The 24,517-nt window shown below is 43.0% G+C and overlaps 2 protein-coding genes across 2 annotated transcripts; both read right to left on the bottom strand.

Annotated features, from left to right (window-relative positions):
* Window positions 1-448: 448 nt before the first annotated feature.
* On the bottom strand, window positions 449-2,836 carry LOC307229557 (uncharacterized protein; the record flags this gene model as incomplete). The annotated part of the gene is made up of 6 exons (XM_079999557.1): window positions 449-1,226; window positions 1,348-1,448; window positions 1,787-1,920; window positions 2,073-2,204; window positions 2,520-2,618; window positions 2,695-2,836. 6 exons carry the CDS (start codon window positions 2,834-2,836, stop codon window positions 1,076-1,078), a joined length of 759 nt encoding a protein of 252 aa, XP_079855683.1. The 3' UTR covers window positions 449-1,075.
* A 3,005-nt stretch (window positions 2,837-5,841) lies between these two features.
* On the bottom strand, window positions 5,842-24,461 carry naf1 (nuclear assembly factor 1 homolog). Its single transcript, XM_079999646.1, has 9 exons — window positions 24,326-24,461; window positions 23,145-23,442; window positions 22,584-22,713; window positions 22,194-22,287; window positions 20,842-20,924; window positions 17,822-17,982; window positions 16,626-16,677; window positions 13,243-13,327; window positions 5,842-6,803 (listed from the first exon to the last, which is right to left on the bottom strand). Exons 2-9 carry the CDS (start codon window positions 23,435-23,437, stop codon window positions 6,442-6,444), a joined length of 1,260 nt encoding a protein of 419 aa, XP_079855772.1. The 5' UTR covers window positions 23,438-23,442; window positions 24,326-24,461; the 3' UTR covers window positions 5,842-6,441.
* Between the last annotated feature and the right edge of the window lie 56 nt (window positions 24,462-24,517).

The raw sequence follows: 24,517 nt of genomic DNA, 5'->3' as shown, positions 1-24,517 counted from the left end.
TTAATAAAACTGCCCCAAGCGCGAGGCGTGAGGCAGTGTGGATGCAAATTATGTCACCAGGGGATGGTGCCATGGCGCGTCAGGACCTGCGCGAAGTGGCGGCGCAAAATCAGCACCTCTGAGACTTTGTGACTTGGCGCGAGGGGCGTTCCCTGGAAATGCATTGGAAGCGATGGGAGATCAGCGTTTTGCTGTTCTATTTCTGATATGTTGGACAATATTGATCCGCAGCACAAGTCAGCGGCAAAAGTCAGATATAACTTTTGACTCAGTTTTTACTTTTGAGGCAGAGACAAAATAGTATAAGTAAACAGCTCACTCAGCTTTGGTGATTTTATTGTAAATTAACATGGTCGTTGTAAAGTTCAGTTTACAAATTAAAGGTGATGATTTTATTGGTATTCATGTGCAGTTTCTTTTGAGAGTTTTGCAATGAGGGAGAATAATTACACATTGTGACTCCGTTCCATAGTTCAATAAATAGTACTCTGTAATAAAATGCTGAGCAGGACAACCTAAACCTCCATCGCATGGAATGGGTGGAAAGAGCAGCTCTTAGCCAGCCATTTAACCACCATGAACAGCAATTCCTCCTGGCTCCAATGCTGTGCATGCAGCCATGTTTGCTAGACAGCAAACATGGAACTTTCTGAATGGAAGGCAAGGTGGCAAAAGTTGCTGTTTCTAGTCTCCTACATTACTGTGGATGTTGCCAAAAGAGCTGTTTCTCGAACGTGCAATAATATTATAACAAAGATTGTCTGAGTATAATTTCAGATTCCTGTTTTCAAAAAGGAAATTTAACATGTTTTTTGCCTCATTGGACTGCATTTAAACACAGTGAGTAGCTTCAGCAGAGTGGTACGTTTCTATGAAAGTGCTATGAATAGTTATAAATGATGGGAACCAACATTTTAATAAGGCCTGGATGGAAAAACAGCAATACAGTACATTTTGTTGCTTTTACAACACTACTTACCACAGAATAATACAAGGCTCAAATCTAACACACCCAGCCTCGCTAACACACTCCAATAATATTCAATCAGTAAACATTGCTTTCACAATGACTTTTTCAGCAGATATTTCTCTCACAGATCCACGAGTTATTTTCCAGACACGATCGGTCATTCCATCCTTTCCAGACCCCAGCATGGTACTCGACACAATCTTCTTCAAGATTTGGAGGAATCCCATTGCTATCCGGTTGCTCACTGTTCCAGTAACTGAATTCAAACAAATGCAATATCAAACTTTGAGTAAACACCACCAGGTTGCTAAAAAGATTGTCTCTGGATGTGATAAAAACTTGAAATTGCTTGAAGAAAAAACAGAAGAGGGTCTTACGTTGTGTTGAGTGGCTTTCCATCAACCCACTTCCAGGTTCCTTCTTCCTCCATGTCAGTTAGGCCAAACCAAACTCTTTTGTTCAGGTGTATAAGCAATTCCTGGAAAAAAAAACAGAAATCTCACTCTGAGAGCGCAAGGCAGCAAGACATTTGACTGTAAGTTCGATACCTTGAGTCCATACTCGACCACTAATTTTCAATGTCTGGAGAATAAGGATTTTCTCTTTTTGAAAGGACATCAAAAAGTCTGTGGTCCAGTCACTTTAGAAAGTTCCAGAGAATGATAGGGCGCAGTGAGTAACAAATAATCAGAATTCTACAAAACTTCCACATCGCTTTATGCAGAACAGGGGATGGTGTGTAAAAATTGGCAGTGCACATACATACTTTGTGTGCGCAAAAATGCAAACACACACACACACACACACACACACTACCTGTTCTTCTTTGCTGTTTATGATTAGCAGGTCTGATTGTCGCTGTAAGCAGTCCTGCCTGCTTTCGTTCCAATTCCTCTTTTCAGGAGAGATGTAGTACCAGCTGGAGCCAACACTCAGATGACAGAGGCTTGCTAGGGAAAACAACCCCCCCAAAAAATGATGTAATCATTTTTTTTTTTTTGTAGATCTCCTTTGAAGATTAAACATTTTGTCACAAAAACAATGGTTCAAATGATGGATTTAATGAAGAGCACTGAAGAACAGCAGTGACCTTCTACCAGACCGTTTAGTTTCTTTCGTAAGTCGTCTCGTTGTTGCACAACGGTGTCGTAGCTGGTCTGCAACTGGTCTCTCTCCTTGGTCAGGTTGTCCAAACTGGCCTGGAGTCGCTTGGACCTTTCTACCTCTGTGAAGTCTGTAAGCATGGCGTTAAAGGGCGATTTTCAGAGCACGTTTCGGCATACTGCATGAGGCATTACAAGGGGTATTAGTCACTCATAAATTGATTCACATTTACATTGACCATTATTACTTCAAGCCCCGTCAACCGAAATTCAAGATAGTGATTTTGCAGGATCGGCTTGTGCAATGATAATGCTAATCTGTGTCAAGGGGCACTGTGATCACTGTTACAGTTTTGTAAGTAAGAGTCGATGTTGATCAGACTGGTCTTGCCTTCTCATGCGTCGTCTAAAATTGTTACGGAGGAACAAAGGGGACAGAAACTCACGGCGAATGACCAGGCTGGTGATTACAGCCAGCAGGAGAAGACACAGCAGCGCCAGACAGATGATAACAGCAGTGGCGGCGGCTTTGGGATGTTCTTTCTCTGGGATAACACAAAAATCTTTAGTATGAGGCCTGCGAAGACACCGCTACGCCATTTCAAAGAGAGTCGTTTTTACCTGCCCGAGCTGGCGGGCTGTCGACACTGGCGTAGATGTCCACGGTGTTCTCCACCCAGTCGCCCCTGTCCTCTTCTGGCTCCCCAGGGTCCCATCGGGTGTTCTTCGCTGTGTCCGGCTTGACAGAGAGGTCCTTGGCCATATCAGTTGGGCTGACTCCCTCTTGTGTGTGTACACGTGTGTGAAAGAGAATGTGAACTAAACGACTGGTTTTCAATGTGTTTTAGAAATATATAGGTAGTCTAAAATAAGGAAGTGTCCGTCCTTTGGAAGTGTCCAAAAAAGGAAGATGATGAAATACATTTATTTCGAAATATCAAGGCGAAGTTGTGTGAGGCAGATGCGAGGCTGCATGAAAGACTCACAGTTCCACATTTCTTCCAAAGATTTCCTTCTAATTTGCTTTTTAATTCAAGTATTTTAGCCAATCCAGTCTGCCTCAAATAAACAAGTTACAATTCAGACTAAAAGTGAACATTAGGAAGTGACTGGTGTCCAGTCACGGCTCCCATGCAAGCATTTTTTTCTCTGAATTCTTTTTTATTCACATTTTTTGGTAGGTGTTAATTAAACCCAACAACAAAAAAAAACTTGACAGGTCTTCTTGCCAAGTTGAGACCTAGACCCCCGTCTTTATCAACTTAACACATAACTGAGCTTTTTAATGAAGATCTACAGGGCCATTCCCACTTGTGTTTTATCTTAATTTCTACAAAAACTAACATAGAAATACCCTCAATTTTTTAAACACTCTTCTGGTCTAAAAACAGGTTGTGGAGACAGAATAGTAGGTACTTGGAGTTTGCATGAACAATTCACAAGTCAAGTATGGAGCGAAGGAAGACTGAGCCATGGAAAAATTGCTACATAAATGGGACGAGATCTGACACATGCCTTTAAACAGGCATATTTTAGAGCCACTAACAGCACAATGACTTATGTTCCAGCCCTTCAATGCTTTTATCAGAGATTACCAACCTATGGGCATTTGCGTATTGCAAGTGGGCCCCCAAATCAGGGGCAAAACACATAGATTTTATTGAAAAAATAAATAAGTATCTATTACAAAAACGTTTTTAAATGTAAAAGAAATAAATAATTTAATGGTATTTTTTCTTTAAAACCTTCAAAATGCATCATTACTGATAGATAGAAACTTATGTGAGGGCGTACTATGTTCAAGCCGGACCACAATCGACATGCACCTGTACATTTTTGAACTTGCGGTGATAATCAAAATGGATGGTTAGCTAGCATCAGGCACATTGAAAAGGAAAGAAGCCATTGGTTCATCATCCACAAGGAAAGTCCCGGCAGGACATCAGACAGGCGGGACAGTCCCGCCTCTCAAACAAAAAAGAAAGGTTCGGAGAAAGTATAGTGCTGAATATTTATCATTGGGATTTTTTTGGACAGGCATGGAAGACGAACCGTTACCGCTGTGCGTGGTGTGTTCCAAGATTTTATCAAACGAAGCTCTGAAACCATGTAAACTGTGCCGTCACCCTGAGACAAAACTTTTATTTTCCATTTTATGTGACGAGATGAGCAGTGACCACAAGCAGCTTCTGTTACACAGTGAAGTCTAGTGGCTCTCAAGGGGGAAGGTACTGATGCGACTTTTTGGCCGTACCAGGTCCATGTGGCGCATGGAAAGCGGCTGGGGACCCAAACAGATGTGACAAACGGGTACAAACCATACAGAGTGGAGAAGGCAGTTTTTTCCTTTGACTCTGGAGACAAGGGAATCTGCCAACGGCCCTTGGTCAAATGCAGTGCAGTCTCGTGGAAAAAAAGCCGGCTTTGCCAAGACGATCCAGGAATTTGTAGATTGGATAGTCATCAAACTTGGACACGTCATTCACCCTGGGATAGTGCACACAAAACTGTATATCCATCAGGCTTCAACACTAGAAAATGGGGCCACTTGCTGTTGCACTCTTCAATCACTCATGTCTAACATGGTCTTAATCTCTGCTTGAACCACTTTTCCTTTGTGTTCAGGCAAGCGATAGGGCCATGACCGTCCTATCACAGGGAGGTTTTAATGTGGTGGTCTACGGCGCCATGGCAAGCGGGAGAAAACAGACAAATCTCTGTTCCAAGTCGGTAACCTCTTCCCTCTGGACCAGGGTGGGTTGATTGGCCTCGGGACCCCACAACCCATCTCTCTCCACTACAGCTCTTGCAAGAGAGCCGCCTTCCTCACTTTTAGGAGGTAGAGGTGGTAAATTTGGGTATCAATCTGATTGAATCTCATTCTTACTTGCACTTGGACCTCCCTCCCCACTCTCCTTAAGTCGGTCCAACACAACTCTGGGCTTTTTACCAAAGAGATGATCAAAGGGAGAAAATCCCATGGAGGCTCTGAAAATAAGACAGCAAATATTATCAAATAGACAAAGATAATCCTTACTGGTTCGATAAAGCTGGAAGGACATGTATTATATGCAACCTCTGCTTAGATAGACCGCAGTTCTGTCTTCTGCATTAAACCAGAGGTTAGGGTAGCAATTAAAGTTTTAAGTTTGTGAGGGGTGAACCTGTAACTGGATCACCCACTTAAGAAAATAGAATATCTCCCAAACTGCAAACCTTAAAATAATTAAGTTATAAATGAGTGAAACAGGTTGTGGTTCTAACATCCAGTCTGATAACTGCAGTACCACATGCATGACATGAGGACAGGAGACATTACAAAGTCCTTGACAAATGACTCAATTACTTTTATCTTGCAAGCTGATATTTTTTGCTGCTGACATTTTGATTCAGTTACACATCCTTTTAATGGAAAAAAATAGAACACAACAGAAATATTCAGTATGGTTTTCAAACTGCATAGAATGTAATGACGATATCTCAGAGCAAGTTTCTTTTTTCTGGGTTACAACTTTCTTAAATGAAATAGTTTATATTTTTGGAAAGGTATCACTGTTTTATACAACAACTGATTTATACTTCAATTAACAAGGAATGGGTCTGATGGCAACGGAAAGTGTTAGAGGGAATGTAGACTGAAGGATAGTTCAATAGTTTATTCTGGGTTACGAGACTTTAAGCATTTAAAATACTTAATTTTGATAATTTTGTCCATCTCACTCCCTAGACTTCGTAGACTTTAGTTTGTTTGGCAAATACAAGCTTGAAACAGTTCATGAATTTTATTGTGACTTGCTACTATTCCAGCCTGGCCCAAAACATGAGAAAAAGCCAAATGTGTTGATAATTGACTCATACTTTCATGACCTTACTTATATTCATTGAAACGAGAGCATCAAAGTAACTAAAATCGTTTAGGCACATTATACATTTACTGCACACAAACCTTGACCGTACAAAAATGTGTAGCATTTTACATTTTTTTTGAATTACTACTATAAACAAAGATATAACCTAAGCTTGATTTCAGCACTGATTTGAGACATTACAACCAGCGCAACCAAATCGTTTAAACAAAAAAACAAAAAAAAAGGCAGGATTCTGGAGACCGAATGACCATGTGCCAAGTCCACGATGGTTCACCAAGATAGAGCTGCTGTGTTCTTAGAAGAGTTCAAGAAAGAAAAGGAATAAATCAAAAAAATCAGTGGGGGAAATGAATGCTGGGATATCTGCCTTGTTTCGGTTGGCCGGGGCACCGACTGGATAATTTATTTACGTGTTTGGGGCGGAACAAGGAGATGTCGTCATGGCCATTGCGCAACAGTTCAGGCTGCGAGGCAGTGGCGTGGAGAAGGAGATTCCCAATCACTGTGGCGGGGGGGGTGGGGGGGGAGGCGGGAAGTGAAGGGCATGATGGAGCGGATGTGTTGACCACAGGGATGGAGGTGGAAAGTGGGGAGAGAATGAGTGGTGATGAGGCGGAGGAGGGGGGTAGAGAGGGAAGGCGGGCGGGGGGAAGTGGTGAGGGGGAGGAGGGTAGGGGCACTGAGGGGGGAGGTATGCGGGGGGCCCGTGGGGGGGCTGCCGAGGCTCGCCGTGTTGGAACGGTGCCGTGTGGGGCTGGTTCCTGAAGGGCGGCGGCGCTCGGCGTGGAAGGAAGCCGCGGTGATCGTGCTGCTGCTGTGGTTTCTGCACGGAGGAATTATGGGTAATCTGTGGGAAGTTATCTGGAAAGACAATGGAAAATAAATAATAAATTACAATTTATTTTACATTTTTACTTCAGCTTGGCTCCGTTTCCAATTCCATTCGCAGAAATATCGCTTAATTTCAATAAAATAAACGTGTTTCTCTCTATTTTGTTATACAGTTGAGACCAAAAGTTGACATACATCTAGGCTAAAGATATGCTCCACACAACTCCACACATTTCATGCTACAGTGGAAATCACTTCTACACCTCGTTCCAAATTATTATGCAAATTGGATTTAAGCGTCATAAACATTAAATGTTTTGTTTTTCAATTAAACTCATGGATTGTATTGTGTCTCAAGGCTCTTTGGATCACTGAAATCAATCGCAGACACCTATGATAATTAGTTTGCCAGGTGAGCCCAATTAAAGGAAAACGACTTAAGAAGGACGTTCCACATTATTAAGCAGGCCACAGGTTTCAACCAGTATGGGAAAGAAAAAGGATCTCACTGCTGCCGAAGAGCGTCAAATAGTGCAATGCCTTGAAAAAGGTATGAAAACATTAGATATTTCACGAAAACTTAAGCGTGATCATCGTACTGTGAAGAGATTTGTGGCTGATTCAGAGCACAGACGGGTTGGTGCAGATAAAGGCATAATGAGGAAGGTTAATACCAGACAAATTCATCGGATTAAGAGAGCAGCTGCTAAAATGCCATTACAAAGCAGCAAACAGGTATTTGAAGCTGATGGTGCCTCTGGAGTCCCGCGAACCTCAAGGTGAAGGATCCTCCAGAGGCTTGCAGTTGTGCATAAACCTACTATTGGGCCACCCCTAACCAATGCTCACAAGCAGAAACGGTTGCAGTGGGCCCAGAAATACATGAAGACTCATTTTCAAACAGTCTTGTTTACTGATGAGTTCCGTGCAACCCTGGATGGTCCAGAAGGATGGAGTAGTGGATGGTTACCATGTCCCAACAAGGCTGCAACAAAAATGACCTCGGCAATGTATATAGAGTTTCGGACTGACCACTTTCTTCCATGGTACAAAAAGAAGAACCGTGCCTTCCGTAGCATAATCATCTTCATCTTCATGCATGACAATGCACCATCTCATGCTGCAAAGAATACCTCTGTCTCATTGGCTGCTATGGGCATAAAAGGAGAAACTCATGGTGTGGCCCCCATCCTCCCTGACCTCAACCCAATTGAGAACTTTGGAGCATCCTAAAAACAAAAGATCTATGAGGGTGGGAGGCAGTTCACATCAAAACAGCAGCTCTGGGAGGTTATTCTGACATCCTGCAAAGAAATTCAAGCAGAAACTCTCCAAAAACTCAGAAGTTCAATGGATGCAAGAATTGTGAAGGTGATATCAAAGAAGGGGTCCGAAGTTAACATTTAACTTGGCCTGTTACGATGTTTTTGATTGAAATAGCTTTTGATTTCAGTCAATATGACATCCTAATGCTGCAAATTCAACAAATGACCATTTTCAGTTCTTTACAACCTATAAAATATTTTGAAACTCTGTTGTGCATAATAATTTGAAACAGTACATTTTGAGTTTATTTTTGAAAAAAATACTGTTATCATTGGGAGGTTTGTTCAATAACTTTCAAATTATACCCTAACGGTTGATGACTTGAAAGTTATACCGACTGTCATTTGCATCGACTATTTAGGAAAATCAGAACAAAATATCATTGGCATAATAATTTGGACTGCGGTGTAATGATAACAGGTACAGTGATCAACTGCTTATATGGATCAAAAAGCTTTGCTGCCAGTGACGGAGACAGAAAATAAACGCTCCTGTGGTTGAAGCCGCCCTCGTCAAGTGGATTGATAATGCCCGGTCACCTAATGCCTCCTTCAGACCTTGGTGAAGGAAAAGGCTGAAGAATTGGCACCGCTGCCTGAGAGAGGACCATTTCAAAGCTTTCATAGGCTGGTTTGATTAAAAAAAGAGAGAGAACATTGTGTTTAAGAAACTCCACAGGGAGGCTGCTGAGGCTGACAAGAATACATGGAGGTCAACATTTGGAAGGCCGATGACAGCGGAATTTATTTTCGAGCACTACCCTACGGCACCCTGACATTTAAATCTGACAATAAAAGGGGGGGGAATGTAAATAAAGGATCACCGCTCTCGTCACCTGTTCTGCCATCGGCAAATGTAAGAACCCCCACTGCTTCAAAAACGTGCACACTGCCTGTCCGTTACGTTGCCAATGCCTCGGCATGGATGACTGACACTCTTTGTGGAGTGGTTGGAATCCCAAATTGGGCCAAGAGGCTAAGAAGATTCTGTTGCTTGTGCACAACTGTAAAGCCCATGATGTGAAAAACACAACACTGAGAAACATAAAAGTTGAGTTTCTACCAAAGAACACAACCTTCATTCTCCAGCCCTGTGACCAGGGGATCATCAGAACAGCTAAAGCTTACTTTCACAAGGCCCGCACTATACTGCACCAAATTGATGAGAGGAGCAGAGCTACTGCTGCAAACGTCGCCAAAAAAAAAAATCACCCTCCTGGATGCTATTCTTATGCTACGGAATGCCTGGGCTGACGTTTGCTGGAATTGCTGGAGGAAAGGAGGCCTGGTCATGTCACCGGAGAAGGAACCAAAAACTGTTGATTCACCTGCCGAAATCAGCAGTGGATTGCAACTGATGACAGCACCCCTGTATCGGAGCCTGCTACTGACGAGGAAATCATCGCGGAGGTGAGAGATAGCTTTGGTACGGGTACCAATGCTGCTGGCAGTGAGGAGGAAGAAGAGGAAACCGCTGTACCATCCCGGGCTGAGATGAGGAATGCAATACGCATTTTAAAGACTGGTCTGCTTCATAAAGGTTTCAACAACATTGAACTTTTACATCACTTTGCAAAATAAGTCAACTTGGTTTTGCTCAAAACCATGATTCAGGCATCAATAGACACATTTGTGAAATCACTTTTCCAGGCGGCGCAGAGCCAACACACAAAACAGAGGTAGGTAATTTTTTGTTGTTGTTAGTATTGTTGCAGATTTTCTTTTTTGATTAGGATCAAAATATTGTATTAATGTTTGTTTTCAAACTCTGCTACCAGTTCAGCATTGATAGCCTATAGTTTATTTTCAGGCCTGTTAAAAATGTATAAATGCACTGAAACCACCGGCAAGCTGCGGCTTTGTCAAGTATTTTCACTACGTACTGTAATTGTGAACAGTGCAATAGTGTTTTAGGCTAAAGCCCAATTAAAATTTATATATAAATATATATTTTATTTGGTACTGTATTATAGTGTATTTTAAACACACACAGTACAGTCATTTGAAAAGCGTTTGAAACAGCTGTACTTTATTATGGATGGTAATCTGCAAGGAAAAAAAAAAAAAAAAAAAAAAAAAAAATCGGTTAAAATAATCATCTGCTTATAGTGATCGATTTGACCCGGACAGACGTAATCACTGTTTCCACTGTACTATACATTTATCATGGAAAGTCAATTAGAGTGTCTACTTTGTTCATATCAGATGCCATTTTAAAACGATCGATTACATACAGTTTTATATCAGCTTCAATTAACTATATCAGAATTTCAGTGGGTCAAAAGTTATACCAAGTTGACCTGTCTCTTCAAATAGCCTGGAAGATTCAAGAAATTGGTGTAATGACTTTTTGGAAGCTTATGATTGGCCAAATGTTATAATTGAGTTAATTAGGAGTTCTTTGACACCTGTGGCTGTAATTTAAGGGCCTAGCTCTAAAATTTCAGGATGAACCTAAAATGCACTATAACCTTTACAGGTGAACTTAATTTGACCTTCTCTAAACTTTTGAATGCACATGTCCAACTGTTCAATGTTTCAGTACGTTCTGCAAAACTTGCTGTTCTCTAACAAGGAGCTGAATGGCAAAATTCACAACAGGTGTTTGATCAATGAATCGACCAATACATTTCCTGGTTCAATTACAATTTGGTATTTAAACAGTCCTCTTCATCATGCTGCTCACATTTTGACATCATGAGACCAAGTCGACACCTAACAACTGATCAACAGTACCTCGCCAAGTGGCCACTGAGCTTAGAGTGTCACAGAGTGTCATCAGCAGGTTGCAACAGATAGAGAGACTGGAAGAGTCACAGAAAGGCATAGAAGTGGACGTCCTTTGGCCACATCCCACACTGATGACCGCTTCATTGTGAACAGTGCCCTGCGGAACCGGATGATGAATGCCACTCAACTCCAGGCACATTTAAGGGAGGTGAGAGGCACCCAAGTGTCACGTCAGACCATTCGAAACCGTTTACATCAGCGTGGTCTGCGTGCTAGATGACCTGCAAGGGTACCTGACCACACCACCAGGCACAGGCATCATCGTCATACATGGGCCAGGGAGCATTTACGCTGGACGAGGGACCAGTGGCCTCAGTGCGGTTTTCTGATGAAAGTCGATTCACGTTGAGCAGAAATGATGGCCGCCAAAGATGTTGTAGACGTCAAGGAGAGCGCTATGCATCAGCCACTGTTGTCACCAGACGAGCCTTTGGTGGTGGTGTTACAGTGTGGGCAGATGTGTCTAGTCAATACAGAACTGCCCTACACTTTGTGAATGGTACAGTGACGAGCCCATACTACCTGAATAACATCATCAATCCAGTCATTGTGCCCCTGCATGAACAACATAGGCCTCATTTCATCTTCATGGACGACAATGCTCCAGCTCATTGAGGTGGCATCATAAGGGAACGGCTGCTGGAGACTGGGGTACCTCAAATGGAGTGGCCTGCACTTTCTCCAGACCTGAATCCCGTTGAAAACCTATGGGATCCTGGAGTTGCCTTGTAGAGGCTCGTAACTCTGTCCCCCAGAACCTCAATGACCTGAGGGCCGCCCTTCAAGAAGAGTGGGGGGCCATGCCTCAGCAGACAATAAGTCGACTTGTGAACAGCATGAGACGTCGTTGTCAAGCTGTAATTGATGCTCAAGGGCACATGACAAGTTATTGAGACAGACATTTTTTGTTGTGGTAAACCCACCACTGTTGTTGGCTTTTGTTTCAATAAATTGTTTGAGATGAGGAAATCACCATTGCATGCTTCTACATTAATGCCCTACTTTCATGATATACAAATCACTGCAGCATGAACTTTTAACATTTTCCATAAATTTCACCTGAAAGCCAAATATCCTTAACTTTTTGTGAGTAGTGTATATAAAAATCTTGAGACCACACAGAAAATGTATCTTTCAGGAAGGAAGCACAAATTAACTCCCAGGGTTTAACAAATTTTGGTCCGAAAAGTTAACCTGAACCCCAATACAATAACAAATGAACAGCCTTAGAAGTTGGGAGGCATCAAGTACCAAAGTATTTACGGTATATCCATCCACCATTAAGTGGATCCCAAATCGCCGTGGAAGAAGCCTCCTCCAAGACCAGCATAAAAAAAGCCAGAATGAAGTTTGCAGGTGATCAGCAGGATGAACACCTATCCTTTTGGAGGAGTGTTCTCTGGTCAAAGATCAGCACTATGTATGGAGGAAAAAACGGTGAGGCTTTTAATCTGAAGAACACCATCCCAACAGCGAAGCATGGGGGTGGCAGCATCATGTTGTGGGGTTGTTTTGCTGGAAACAGGTGGGACTGGTGCACTTCAAAAACTAGAATGACATCATGAGGAAGGAGAATTATCTATAAATACCAAAGCAACACCTCAAGAAATTTGCTAGAAAGTTAGAACTTGGTCAAAACTGGGTCTTCCAGCAGGACAATGGTCCTAAACATACCTCCAAAGTGGTAAAAAATGGCTTAAAGACAAAGTGAAAATGCTTGAGTGGCCATCACAAAGCCCTGAGCTGAATCCCATAGAAAATTTGTGGACTGAATTGAAAAAATGTGTCCGAGCAAGGAAGCCACAAACCTGACTTTGTTACACCAGTTCTATCAGTTGGAATGGGCAAAAATTTTGGCAAAGTTTTGTGAGACGCTTGTGGAAGGCTACCTCAAGCGTTTAATTTAAGTTAAGCAATTAAAAGGCAATGCCACCAAATGAAAACAAAGTGTATTACTAATTAGTTTTTTTAGTTGGTTTAGTGGGTACAACTTTTGACTCACTGAAAATCTGATATAGTAAAGAAATGCATAAATATATCTGTCTCTTAGATATTTTAAAATTCACTCTTATGGAAACTAAGTAGATACCCTAAATTGTCTTAAGATAGGAAATGTAGGGTAATGCGAAAAATTTAGTTTGAAAGTCTTTAGCCTAGGTGTATGTAAACTTTTGGCCTCCATTGTAAATGTGTTTGTTTGTATTTCATCTTTTACTTTCAAGTGCCGTGTCCTATGTTACTATTGAAAGTATGATTATCAGAGATACATGATGTGAAAATGTATCGAAATATATTGTTTCTTTTGAATTTCTGAGATGTAAACCCCTGTAACGCATGTATGTGTGCATCAATACCAGCGTTGTTATTGTCCTTCTTAGGTTTCTGTCTCTTCTTCCTCTTTGCCTCCTGCTCTTCCTCATCATCACTGTAGTCTAAAGCCTGTGGGATGGAAGAGGGATGAAATGGATGAGAGAGACACATTCCCTCCAACAATGTACTCGACAAGTGGTGTTGCTTCGCAGTAAAGTTACTGTAGAGCTCACTGGTGAACTCTGATTTTGTACTTTCAAAGTTGTGTATTGACAGAGTATAAACTACTCTGGGCTGTGTTAAAGCTCTGAAGGGGTGGCCCATTGGAGAGTCCTAATGGGAGGAAACCATCATTTAGCTGTGCCACATCCTGTTTGCAGTTTTTTTTTCTTTTTTTAAACCTGTGCTGTCAGCATGCTGGGCATACAACACAGAGTATTTGTATGCCATTGCATTCATGACAGAGTTAGTCTGCAAGTGGAGTTCAAGTTCTGAACCTGCAATGCAACTCTTTATTAATTCTTAAATTATCAAGAACTGCTGCAATAACTCTGTCCTGTGGATGACCTGTAGAATGACAACAGCACAGTTTTTTGTTATGGAGAACCACCACCAACCCCCCTCTTTGGAGAACTATTTATCATGTTTGGGTCTATAAACAACTGATCACTACTACACACTACACTACACAACATAGAAACAAACAAAATTTACACAAAAACATGAACATTGGACGACAATGTATTGAAAAACAGTTAATGAGGTCCAGGAAAACTGGAACTACAACTGGTCATGTGGCCTCTTCCTGTCATAATTATGGCAGCAAATGAGGGAGGAAAGGAGAGGAATGCAACCAGGAGGGTACTGGGGTGCACTTGAAGCAGGTGTGGTGGCGTGTGTGCGTGTGGGTATGTGTTTGTGCGTGTGTGCGGTGTAAGATATCCACCCTGTGGACACCCTACAGCCGCAGGAAAGCCCGAGTACCCTACCCTGCGGCCACAGAAGACCCCCCGGCCCCCAGAGAAGCCAGAGGGTCGTGGAGCAACCCCCACACCCAGCCCCGAGGAGCATGACCCAGTCCCAGTCCCAGGGAGCCCGAGGAGACCCCGCACCCCAGGGGCGCACACATACAACCAACCCCCAGGTGCAGGCAAAAGAGGCAGCCGCCCGCACAGAACCCGGGCCATGGGCGCAAGGCACGGACAGCAGGCCCGGATCCCAGCCCCACGGCGACAAACCGACACCCCGCCTGAGCCGCCCACCCCACGGGCAAGCCGGCAGGACCCCCATGCCGCACAAGGGGGGAGGCCCACCCGGCGTGAGTGCCAAGTACCCATACACATAGCAGCGTGTGCCCAGCGTGGGGCACACGGGGCTCGATGTTACACACAGACCCCCTCCCCAACCGTGCCCACCTCCCGTACCTGGTGGCAGCCAACCTACAGCGATCAGCCAAGGGTGCAGAGCGGTCCGCCATGCGCCTCCGCCATGTCGGGCAGCTCTGCGGCCCCATCAGGACCCTGGTCACCCCCCAGCCGCCGAGCATGCGGACTACAGAACAGAGGGCAGCAGACAGCACCCCCACACCCACAGCCCGACCCCCCAGCGAGAACGCCCCGCGCACCGAGTACGTCAGAGGGCAGGTACCCCGGCAGCCCGGTGTGATGACAGGAGACCGCCCCCCACAAAGGAGGCCACATGGTGAACCCCGCGCCTAGCACAGCCAGCCAGGTTCAGGACCCAGGTTGACAGGACCAGACGGAACGCCTAACCAGCCCCGGCACGATGGGCCGCAGAAGGACACACCATCCTGTTTACAGTTTGATACTAGCTTGCTGACCTGGTCACACCAGGGCTCTGGTGATCGATAACCATTTCACAATAAGACATTCTTTTGTGCTTTGTGAGGAACTGACAGACATAGCTGGTAGTAAAGGGTGGTCCAATTTAGCAGTAGGGTCAGAATTAGGTCAGATAAAAAAAAGTTCTGCTGTCAAGGAGCACACAATCAAGAAACAAGAATGCGCAATGGCACTTGTATCACTGAAATCCTCACTTTGAGACTGCCACCAGAGCGAAGGTCTTCACCCTTTAAAAACGAAGATCTCCCTGGACAGCATTGTGCCGACATGTGCGAGACTTTTAAAAAGTCGAACACAAATTGGCCACATAACATGAAGATCTCAATGGAGAAATGAAGTGATGAGCTGAAAGAAGCCTCTGCCATCAGGGAATACAGTTGCCATGAAGGGGTGTAGGCAGATGGTACATGTGAAAGCATATCACATGAATGCCAGGACGTAAAGTTTCCCAGCAGAATATTGCCAAAAGTATCACACTCGCCGGCTTGCCTTCTTCACAGTGCATCCTGGTGCCATCTCTTCCCCAAGGTAAACAACACACATGCACCCAGCTATCGACATGATGTAAAAGAAAATGTGATTCATCAGACCAGGCCACCTTCTTCAATTGCTCGATGGTCTAGTTCTGACGCTCACGTGGCCATTGTAGGCGCTTTCGGCGGTGGACAGTGGTCAATATGGGCGCTCTGACCGGTCTGGGGCTACACAGCGCCATACACAGCAAGCTGTGATGCACTATGTGTTCTGACACCTTTCTATCATAGCCAGCATTAACTTTTTCAGCAATTTCTGCTACAGTAGCTCTTCTGCGATATCAGACCACATGGGCTAGCCTTCACTCCCCACCATGCCAATGCAGAGACGTTAAGAGGGGCAGGTGCTCAAAAAAAAAAATATATATATATATTATTTTTTTTAAAAGACAGGGGGGGTAAGATTGAGTGAGTGAAGAAGCATTCCCATTACCCACAGTGTTTTGTCTAGTTCCATTAGGGAATGGAGCGGCACAGTGGAGTGCAGATCACAGGCGCCACAGTGCACATCAAGGGCTCCTGTGATCTGCGCTCCGTTGTGCGCACATCGTGGGCGTGCAGAGGACACGTTCCAACGCTGATAAAACAGGCAGGTGCTCGGGCACCCTCCACCCCCCACGTGCATCAATGAGCCTTGGGCTGCCATGAACCTGTCGCCAGTTCACAGGTTGCCCTACTTTGGACCACATTTGGTAGGTTATAACCACTGCATACCGGGAACACCCTACAAGACCTGCTGTTTTGGAGATGCACTGACTCAGTCGTCACAATTTGCCAATTACAATTTGGCCCTTGTTAGGGCCACTAAGTCACTAAGGTCCTTATGCTAGCCCATTTTTCCTGCTTCCAACACATCAACTTCACATCAACATCAACAGAACTGACTGTTCACTTGTTGCCTTACATATCCCACCCCTTGACAGGTGCCATTGGAACAAGATGAGCAATGTTATTTACTTCACCTGTCAGTGGTTTTAATGTTGTGACTGATCGGTGTGTATAAATATGTATAGGCCAAATGTGTGTGTATACCTCTGCTGGTGGTTCCTGGTCATTTTTCCAAGAAGCGTCAGATCCTCTTAATCTGGAGACATGCACACAAAAGCATTTTAATGGTGTAGCGATACTTAACGTCCATACAAACCAAATTATTAAAATATTTTAAAAGTCAATCAATTTTTGGTCAAATCAAACATCACGGACAACTCTAAAACTATTCAGATCACTGTTGTCCAGATGAAATACCGTAATTTCCGGACTATAAGCCGCTACTTTTTTCCCACGCTTTGAACCTCGCGGCTTAAACAAGGATGCGGCTAATTTATGAATTTTTCCCGCTTTCACAAGCCTCATGCCGCCAAAAAACTGAGCAAAAAACACATTATGTGACGGTGCTCAGTTTTTTGGCGGCATGAACCTTTCATTAGACCAATGAAATTGCCGAACGGATTAAGGTGAAACAATGTAACTGTTTCGATTACTGTTCCCATTTACGGTAGTCATTTCGTCACCCTCATCATGGCAAAGACACAAAGAAATGCACATGGTGCAGCTTTCAAGTTGAAGGCGATCGATCTGGCTGTTGGAAAAGTAAATAGAGCTGCTGCATGGGAGCTTGGCCTTAATGAGTCGATGATAAGATGTTGGAAACAGCAGCGTGAGGAACTGACTCAGTGCAAAAAGACAACGTGGAGCATTGTCAAAAAATCCACTATCATATACGGGTTTGGAAAGGCTGGACTGCTGCGTGTTGAAGAGGGCAGCATGAGCTCAGCGGGGAACTTGCCTCCGGGTAAAAGAGACGAGAGCGACAATGAAAAGGATCCAACATCGGATGAAGCAATTCTGCGGCTATTCAACTCCGACACCAAAGGAGATGACTTCAGTGGTTACAGTGCGCAGGAGGAGGAAGATAGTGACCAATGACTTTCTTGGTAGGCTACTGTTTACCGCAATTTTTTTTATTTTTGTTACAAGCCGTGTTTCGTTAAAGCCTATATTTTTGTTACAAGCGGATTTTCGTTAAAGAATGGGTAAAGTTCATTTGTTTCAATGTACCGGTCTGCACCTGCGGCTTATAGACATGTGCGGCTTATTTATGTTCAAAATAATTATTTTTTAAAAATTCAGTGGGTGCGGCTTAAATTCAGATGCGCTTAATAGTCCGGAAATGACGGTACTTGTGTGTGTGTGTGTGTGGGAGTGTGGGAGTAGATTTGCCCACTCACAGCTGGAGCTTTTGTGTCAGGATGTATCCAGTGAACTCTTTGATTGCAGGGGTATAGTAGACAGTGCAGCCCACAGCTAGCCCCTTGGCGCTGATCTGTCCTTCAGAGTTAAAACGTAGCACATAGAACGGGGAAGAAACCGGACCAAACACCTCAAACACCTGAGACAGACAGAACAAATGCATAAGTAAATACAGTTGTGATATACAGAAGTAAACAGTCATGGCCCAAAATACTGCCACGCTTGCATTTATTTATTTTATTTTTTTTCCCTCAAAATTGTCTGTAAAATAATTTGAAATCGACAAAGGTATTTGATCTCCACAATTGTTTATTTCACCATTAATAGTACAGAAACTTTGTTTTTGATTCAGATCTTAACATACCATTTTTTAATCATAAAATAAACAGAAATGGCATTGACAAAATTATCGACACCCTACATTTAAAGGGGACCATGCTTTTACTTATTTTCTCTCATATTGTAATATATATATATTACAATATGAGATGTTCATATTAAATGTGGCAAAGGGTCAAAAAATTAGCTAAACTAGTGACAAATAGTAGTAATCGCTGTAAACAAAACGCTCAGGCTCCCAACCGCTCTGACGTTCAAGGCTTTCCAATGGCCAATGGCTTTTTTTTTTTAAAACCAGATTTCGTAATATGGTTTCTACAAACAAAACCAATAAAAATATTGTCTTTTCATTGTAGATTTATTTATTACATTACATCATCATTTAGCAGTAGCTTTTGTCCAAAGCGACTTACAATTATTCATACGCTGATGGATGCAGCCATCAGGAGCAATTAGGGGTTAAGTGTCTTGCCCAAAGACACCACAGCATGCCATCGGGAGGAGCCTGGGATCGAATCAGCAACCTTCAGATTACTAGGCCGACCCACTCAAACTCCTCCCCGGCCCAGTGCGTCGCCATGTCCGCCACAAGCTTAAAGCCCGGTAACAAAAGTCAGAATAAACCTTAAAATTAGGCCTTGTAGATCTAATATGAGTAAAGAATCAGCAACTGGATTGCTTATTTCTCACCTCAAATTTGTTCACAAACAGAATTTGGTGGACCGATAAGGTGAAATAAGTGAAAGTTGTGCAGTAAACACAACGAAAGCCAGAAGCCATGGTCAAATGCCATTGGCTCACCTGGGGCCTCAGAAGGGTGGCTCTCCGTTTTGGAACAAGAGGGTTATAGAGGCATGTTAGATTGGATCCAATGCATAATTTGAGTGGTATTTTCAGCAACAAACTTCAAAGACTTTTTGGGGACCTCAAGAGACCTATATTCACTTTTGTAAAAAGGAGAATAATTGATCCCCTCTAATATTTGGGAGCAGAGACTTGGGAGAAAAAAACTTCTGTCAAGCACTTCCTTGAAGGGTGCCTTCTTTCTGCTCTTCCTGATCTCTCCAGGGGTGTTCATTTGGATTTCGATCTGAACATGGTGCTGGCCACTTTAGAACAGTCCAGCGTTTTGTTTGGGACCATTCCTGGGTGCTTTTTGATGTGTTTTGGGTTGTCCTGCTGGAGGACCCATGACCTTCGGTGGAGATGCAAACTGCAGTTTTGGGAATAAACAACCAGAGTAAAGGGTGTCTTCAGGAAGACTGAACTCATGCCAAGTCGATGTCGCACAGCGGAGATTCTCCGCTCTGCTGCGGCCGTAGTTTCAGCATCTTCTGCGGACACACCCTCCAACATCTGAGAGCAGAGAGAACTGCCTTTTTCTTTTTTCCTTTTACATCCAGGTACCCTGCACTGAGCACAATTGGCTATTTGAATGGGCGCTCTGGGCTTGTGGCTGGATGGGGTGTCTGGCCGGTTGTGGTGGGGCGGGTGGCCATGGGGGCCCGCCTTGTGGGACGGGAAGTTCGGGCACAGTGGCTGTCTGCCAGTGCGGGACTTAGCTCCGGCCCTGTGGCGTGTGCCTGGTGTCCACGGCCTATGTTCTGCACCGGTGGCTGCATCTTGTGCCTGCCCACGGAGATGGGTTCTGTATGTGCACCCCCGGCATGCAGGGTCTCCTCGCACTCTCTGGGACTAGTTTATGCTCCTCTGGGCCGGGCGTGAGTGTTTCTCAGGCTTCTCTGGGGGTCTTCTGTGGCTGCAGGGCGGGGTGCTTTGGGCTTTCTTGCGGTCATGGGGTGTTTATACGGCCACAGGTCTCACGGGTGGCTACCAGGACTTTTCCGCTACTTTGAGGTGCTACGATATAATACCAGCGTCATACACCAGAACCAATTGGGACAAGTACCGTACACTCACCGGTGGACACATCACACACCAGTGCGCGCGCACACACACACACCACCACCCCAAAAAAATGATAATAATAAATATATATCAGGCTGTAGGGATGGTGTGATGAGCAGCCACACCTGACCTGGATCTAGGTGATTGGTTATCGTCAGAGTGGTTGCATACCTGTTGCTCGTTGGTTGATCTAACGAGCAACAGGTTAAAACCCCATTCCCACACACTCAGGATAGGAGCCTGTGTCATGACATGTGCTATTTGCTCCTGGGCAAATTCCAGCTAGTCCACTCTCTACAATTAACAGGTCCTACCAAGTTTCCCAGGTCCTACCAAAATCAAATCAATGTGAAACGATAAATAAGTGTAGCTGGAAGAAAAAGTGACAAGGCTCCCTGCCTTGTAATTTTTCCTCCAGTGAAATTGGACAGTCAAGAGCACCAACTACTAGCCAGAAGCGCTTATTGAGGGACAGTTTGGCCCGGCTTGCTCTTTTCGGTGCAGTGAAACTTGGCTTGAAACTAAAGTTGACAATCATCAGTTTCACTGTGGCGACCATGTCCTTTGTAGGCTCTAGGCTTGGGCCGATATTCAATTATATTGAATAGTGTGATATTTTCCACCATATGCAATATTTTCACAGTATTGAAATACTAATCTTGAAACCCGAAATACTTTGGGATCATGAACTTTTTTTTATTGCATTTGTTTTCAGCATTTAGAGAGTGGTGTCGTGCCCATGGCTGCTCACCTTGCCCACAACCAGCCTTTCAGAGTTGAAGACGAGACTGTCGTCTGTCAGCGGAGGTGTGCCTTTCAGTGATTGGACAATGACTAGACCAGAAGAGGAAAAGACAAAGAAAAAAACAAAGAAAAACCATTACCAATGGCACTTATTTCAGTCTGGCTAATTGACCAATTTTTTTCAAGTTATTTTAATTCGGTCTTGAAAAGTTTAAATGTCCTGTTCGTCCTCAAAATTCCAACTAGTTCCTTTAAGGTACAGACTATCGAGGTTCATGACCAAATGTCACCTCCCTACTCCTCTTCATTCCAGACTCTGCCTTCTATTTAACCCTTGATTATCTGGATTTCCATTTCCATTAGAATATGTCTTCAATAGAACACTGCAAAGGACATCATTTGTTTACCGATACCTCATCAATGTGTTTCTGCAAACTTGTTCATTTAGTCCAGTGGGGGTCCGCGGAGGTACTACAGGGGGTCCACCAATTATTTTTAATGTCAAAATGTTTTATTTTAGAAAAATAAAATAAAAATAATAAATAATATTGAGTAAAACGCCCACCATTAACATAGGAACAGCAGCGTTTTGTTTTTTTTATTGCAGTAATTACCTAAAAGTGACGCTACCCTGCATACAATACTGAAGTTACTAGAACTAGCAGCCGATTCAGCTTATGGTGCATTCAAAAACCTCAGATCTTTGAGTAACATTCAAAAGCCTCTGAATTTTCAGACATAAGTGGCACATGGCTGAACACATGGCAAATGATGGATGGATTGAAATTAAACAGCATCTAAAACCCTATTTCAGATTTGTGAAAACTTTATTTAATTTGTGAAAAAAATCCTGTAATTATAGTAGTCAAATCTGGACTAGATTATAATAAAAAGCATAAACAGCATTTCAAACCCCATTTCAGATTTGTGAAAGCTTTTTTATACCTTTTGTGAAACCTTATTATATTTTTGAAAACAAGAAACGGTGGATTTTATTATATCCCCCTCCCCCCCACACACACACCTGCCAGAGTGTGTCTGGTCTATTACCGGAACTAAACTAATGAAAATAAATCCAAATCTAAAATAAAAACCACACAGGAACCGTAAGCATCATAACGGAGTATATAAAAAGGTTAATAAGGCATTCTAAATATGTTATTATAGGGCAGGCTTAAAATGAAACACATTTTATAAAAAAAAAAAAAAAATGCTCTGCTCTGTTTCTCTATCCACCAAGGGATGGATGTCCTGATGCTGCATCTGTTAAAAAAAAGATTCTACTCTATCAAAATGACTATGTGTCGCTTCCTGTTTATGCGTAGTGTGTACTAGGTGTCTATTCTTGTGTGTACTGACCGAGCTGCTGGATAATACTGGAGACCGTTCCTATTGGCTGGAGCTCTGCGTCCTCCGGTAATGACACACACACCTCCTCTACTGCTGGTAGCTCCTACACATGCACACGCACACACACACACACACACACACACACACACATTAATTTCTACTCCTGACATTCATCAGCAGCCAAATACAACCAACAAAAAAAAATACAATGATTTAAACATGATTTCAGGGAACAAATAATAAAAACAAAACTACAACTGCCACCGCATAAATGATATAAACAAATTGGAGTGTAAAATGTTTTTCAAAGGTAAAATTAGTCAGTGAGTTAACACTTATCCATACGAAGGTAACCCTTTTGTCAAATACGTTCCCCCCTCCATTTTAACACACAGCCACCTCGAGCAAAACTTCATCTCTGGTCTTGATAGGGGCGGGCTGGCTGAAGCCTTCATCATCGTCCTCGTCCATCGCCAGCGCCCTCACCACGGGAGTGGAGGAGGAAGTAGAGGACGACGAAGAGCTGTCACTGTAATGGTCAGGTAAAAAGACCAATATGCATCGAATTCATTCTCCTTCTGATTTACACACCACATATCATCATCATATCTTCTAGTTAATTATAGGTTAGTTCATATTACCAGTTCTCTTTTTTTCGTTGGTTTTGGTCATTCTAGGTTTATACTTACTGTCTATCAGTAGGTTATTGTAAGAGCCACTTTTATTCTTCATTGTTTATCTTAGTTTATATTTAGTTTTATTTTTTAACCTTCAAATTAATACTTAGCTTTACCGTATATTGCCATTGTTTTCAGATGATGATTTATTGTTTATTGCAATTTTATCTTACTATTTATTTTCTTATTATATTATTATTATTGCCTTTTTAAGGCAAGCTGCTGTGACACCCAAATTTCAGTCAATTAAATATCAATCTATATTGTTTGTGCGCGTGTGTACCTGTCCGAGTCCTCTGAGTGCTCCGGCCTCCCTACAGCCACACACTCTTGCGTACGTACACTTGCTTCCACAGACGTGCCCTTCGCACCTCTGGCGGTCTCTTGAGACGTAAATGTTGCGGCGAGTTGGGTGTGTGCATCTGCAGTTTCTCCCTGTACATGTGTGTCCCCCTGAGTGACGTTAAGGCTTTCCAGCTGTGTCGTCATGGTGACCTCCATCCCTTCTACAGGTTCCACCACCTCCTCGGCTGTGGACAGCGCCTCCCTGTTCTCTTCTGGCATATTGTCAGCCATTTTACCTTAAGAAATACATATAATACAGTTTGGATTGCTACCATTGTAAATATTCACATATTTACAACACAACAACCAACATACACAGATTCATTAAACAATGATCAACTTCCAGAGGTGTTAAAAAAGGAAAAACTATTGAGTTATAGCAGAGTAAATTTCCGAATTACCGACTTTTGTGAGATTAAGTGACTTGTTGTAACAATCTGATTATAAATATGATTCGATAATAGCAGGACATGTATGTGGGAAGCCATTAAAAGTGAATTAATAGTGATTAGTGAATAGCTTTCTACAGCTCACTTTTAACTTGATGTCATTACAGAGTTTAATTTAGAATACCCCACCCGTTTCAGTCTATCAATTGCAATGTTTACCATTGCTTGATTGCATGCATTCTTAAATTACCATTGTTTCGTACTTTTTACTTTCACTACCACGTGTGTGTGTGTGTGTGTGTGTGTGTGTGTGTGTGTGTGTGAGAAGATTTTGATCTACAAGCCGCGATTTCTCTGTGTGAGCTGAATTAAGTACCTATCCATCTAAAATAAATTTACATAAGCTAATTCGAATTAAAATAAAAATGCTTTGTGAATCAGCCCTATGATTCCTTTAAGCACTAACCACTAATTTTAACTACTTTGGACGACACATTGATCATGCCTTTATCCGGATTGTAGTATTGTATTCAGTGTTGATGGCATACGACGAACAGTTTGATTTCAGATAGCTCTGCTATGTAGCCGAGCTAACAGGTGAATTCACACTAAATCAGCATTCAAATGTCCGTTTTTCCTTAAAAAGCAAGCGCTTCAACCGGACAGCGCTTTAGAGAAATGTTACTTTTTTTAAAACCCATTCAGCCTGAAATATCGCCGGTTTACTTACCTACTGCCTTGATAACTGCTACCGTTTCACACGCATGGTCTCCACGCGGTGAATGTTTTTCCGGGCATGCGCAGAGAAGGTGCGCAAGGCACGTAGTCGATCCGAACGTGATTAAACCCGAGGCGGCGAACGATCGATCGATGATAGATGATAGATGATAGATGATAGATGATAGATGATAGATGATAGATA

This window comes from Zeus faber (assembly GCF_960531495.2).
Source record: "Zeus faber genome assembly, chromosome: 4".
Lineage (NCBI taxonomy): Eukaryota > Metazoa > Chordata > Actinopteri > Zeiformes > Zeidae > Zeus > Zeus faber.
The sequence above is the reverse complement of the archived record's forward strand: the minus strand, read 5'-3'. Positions and strand labels throughout refer to the sequence as shown.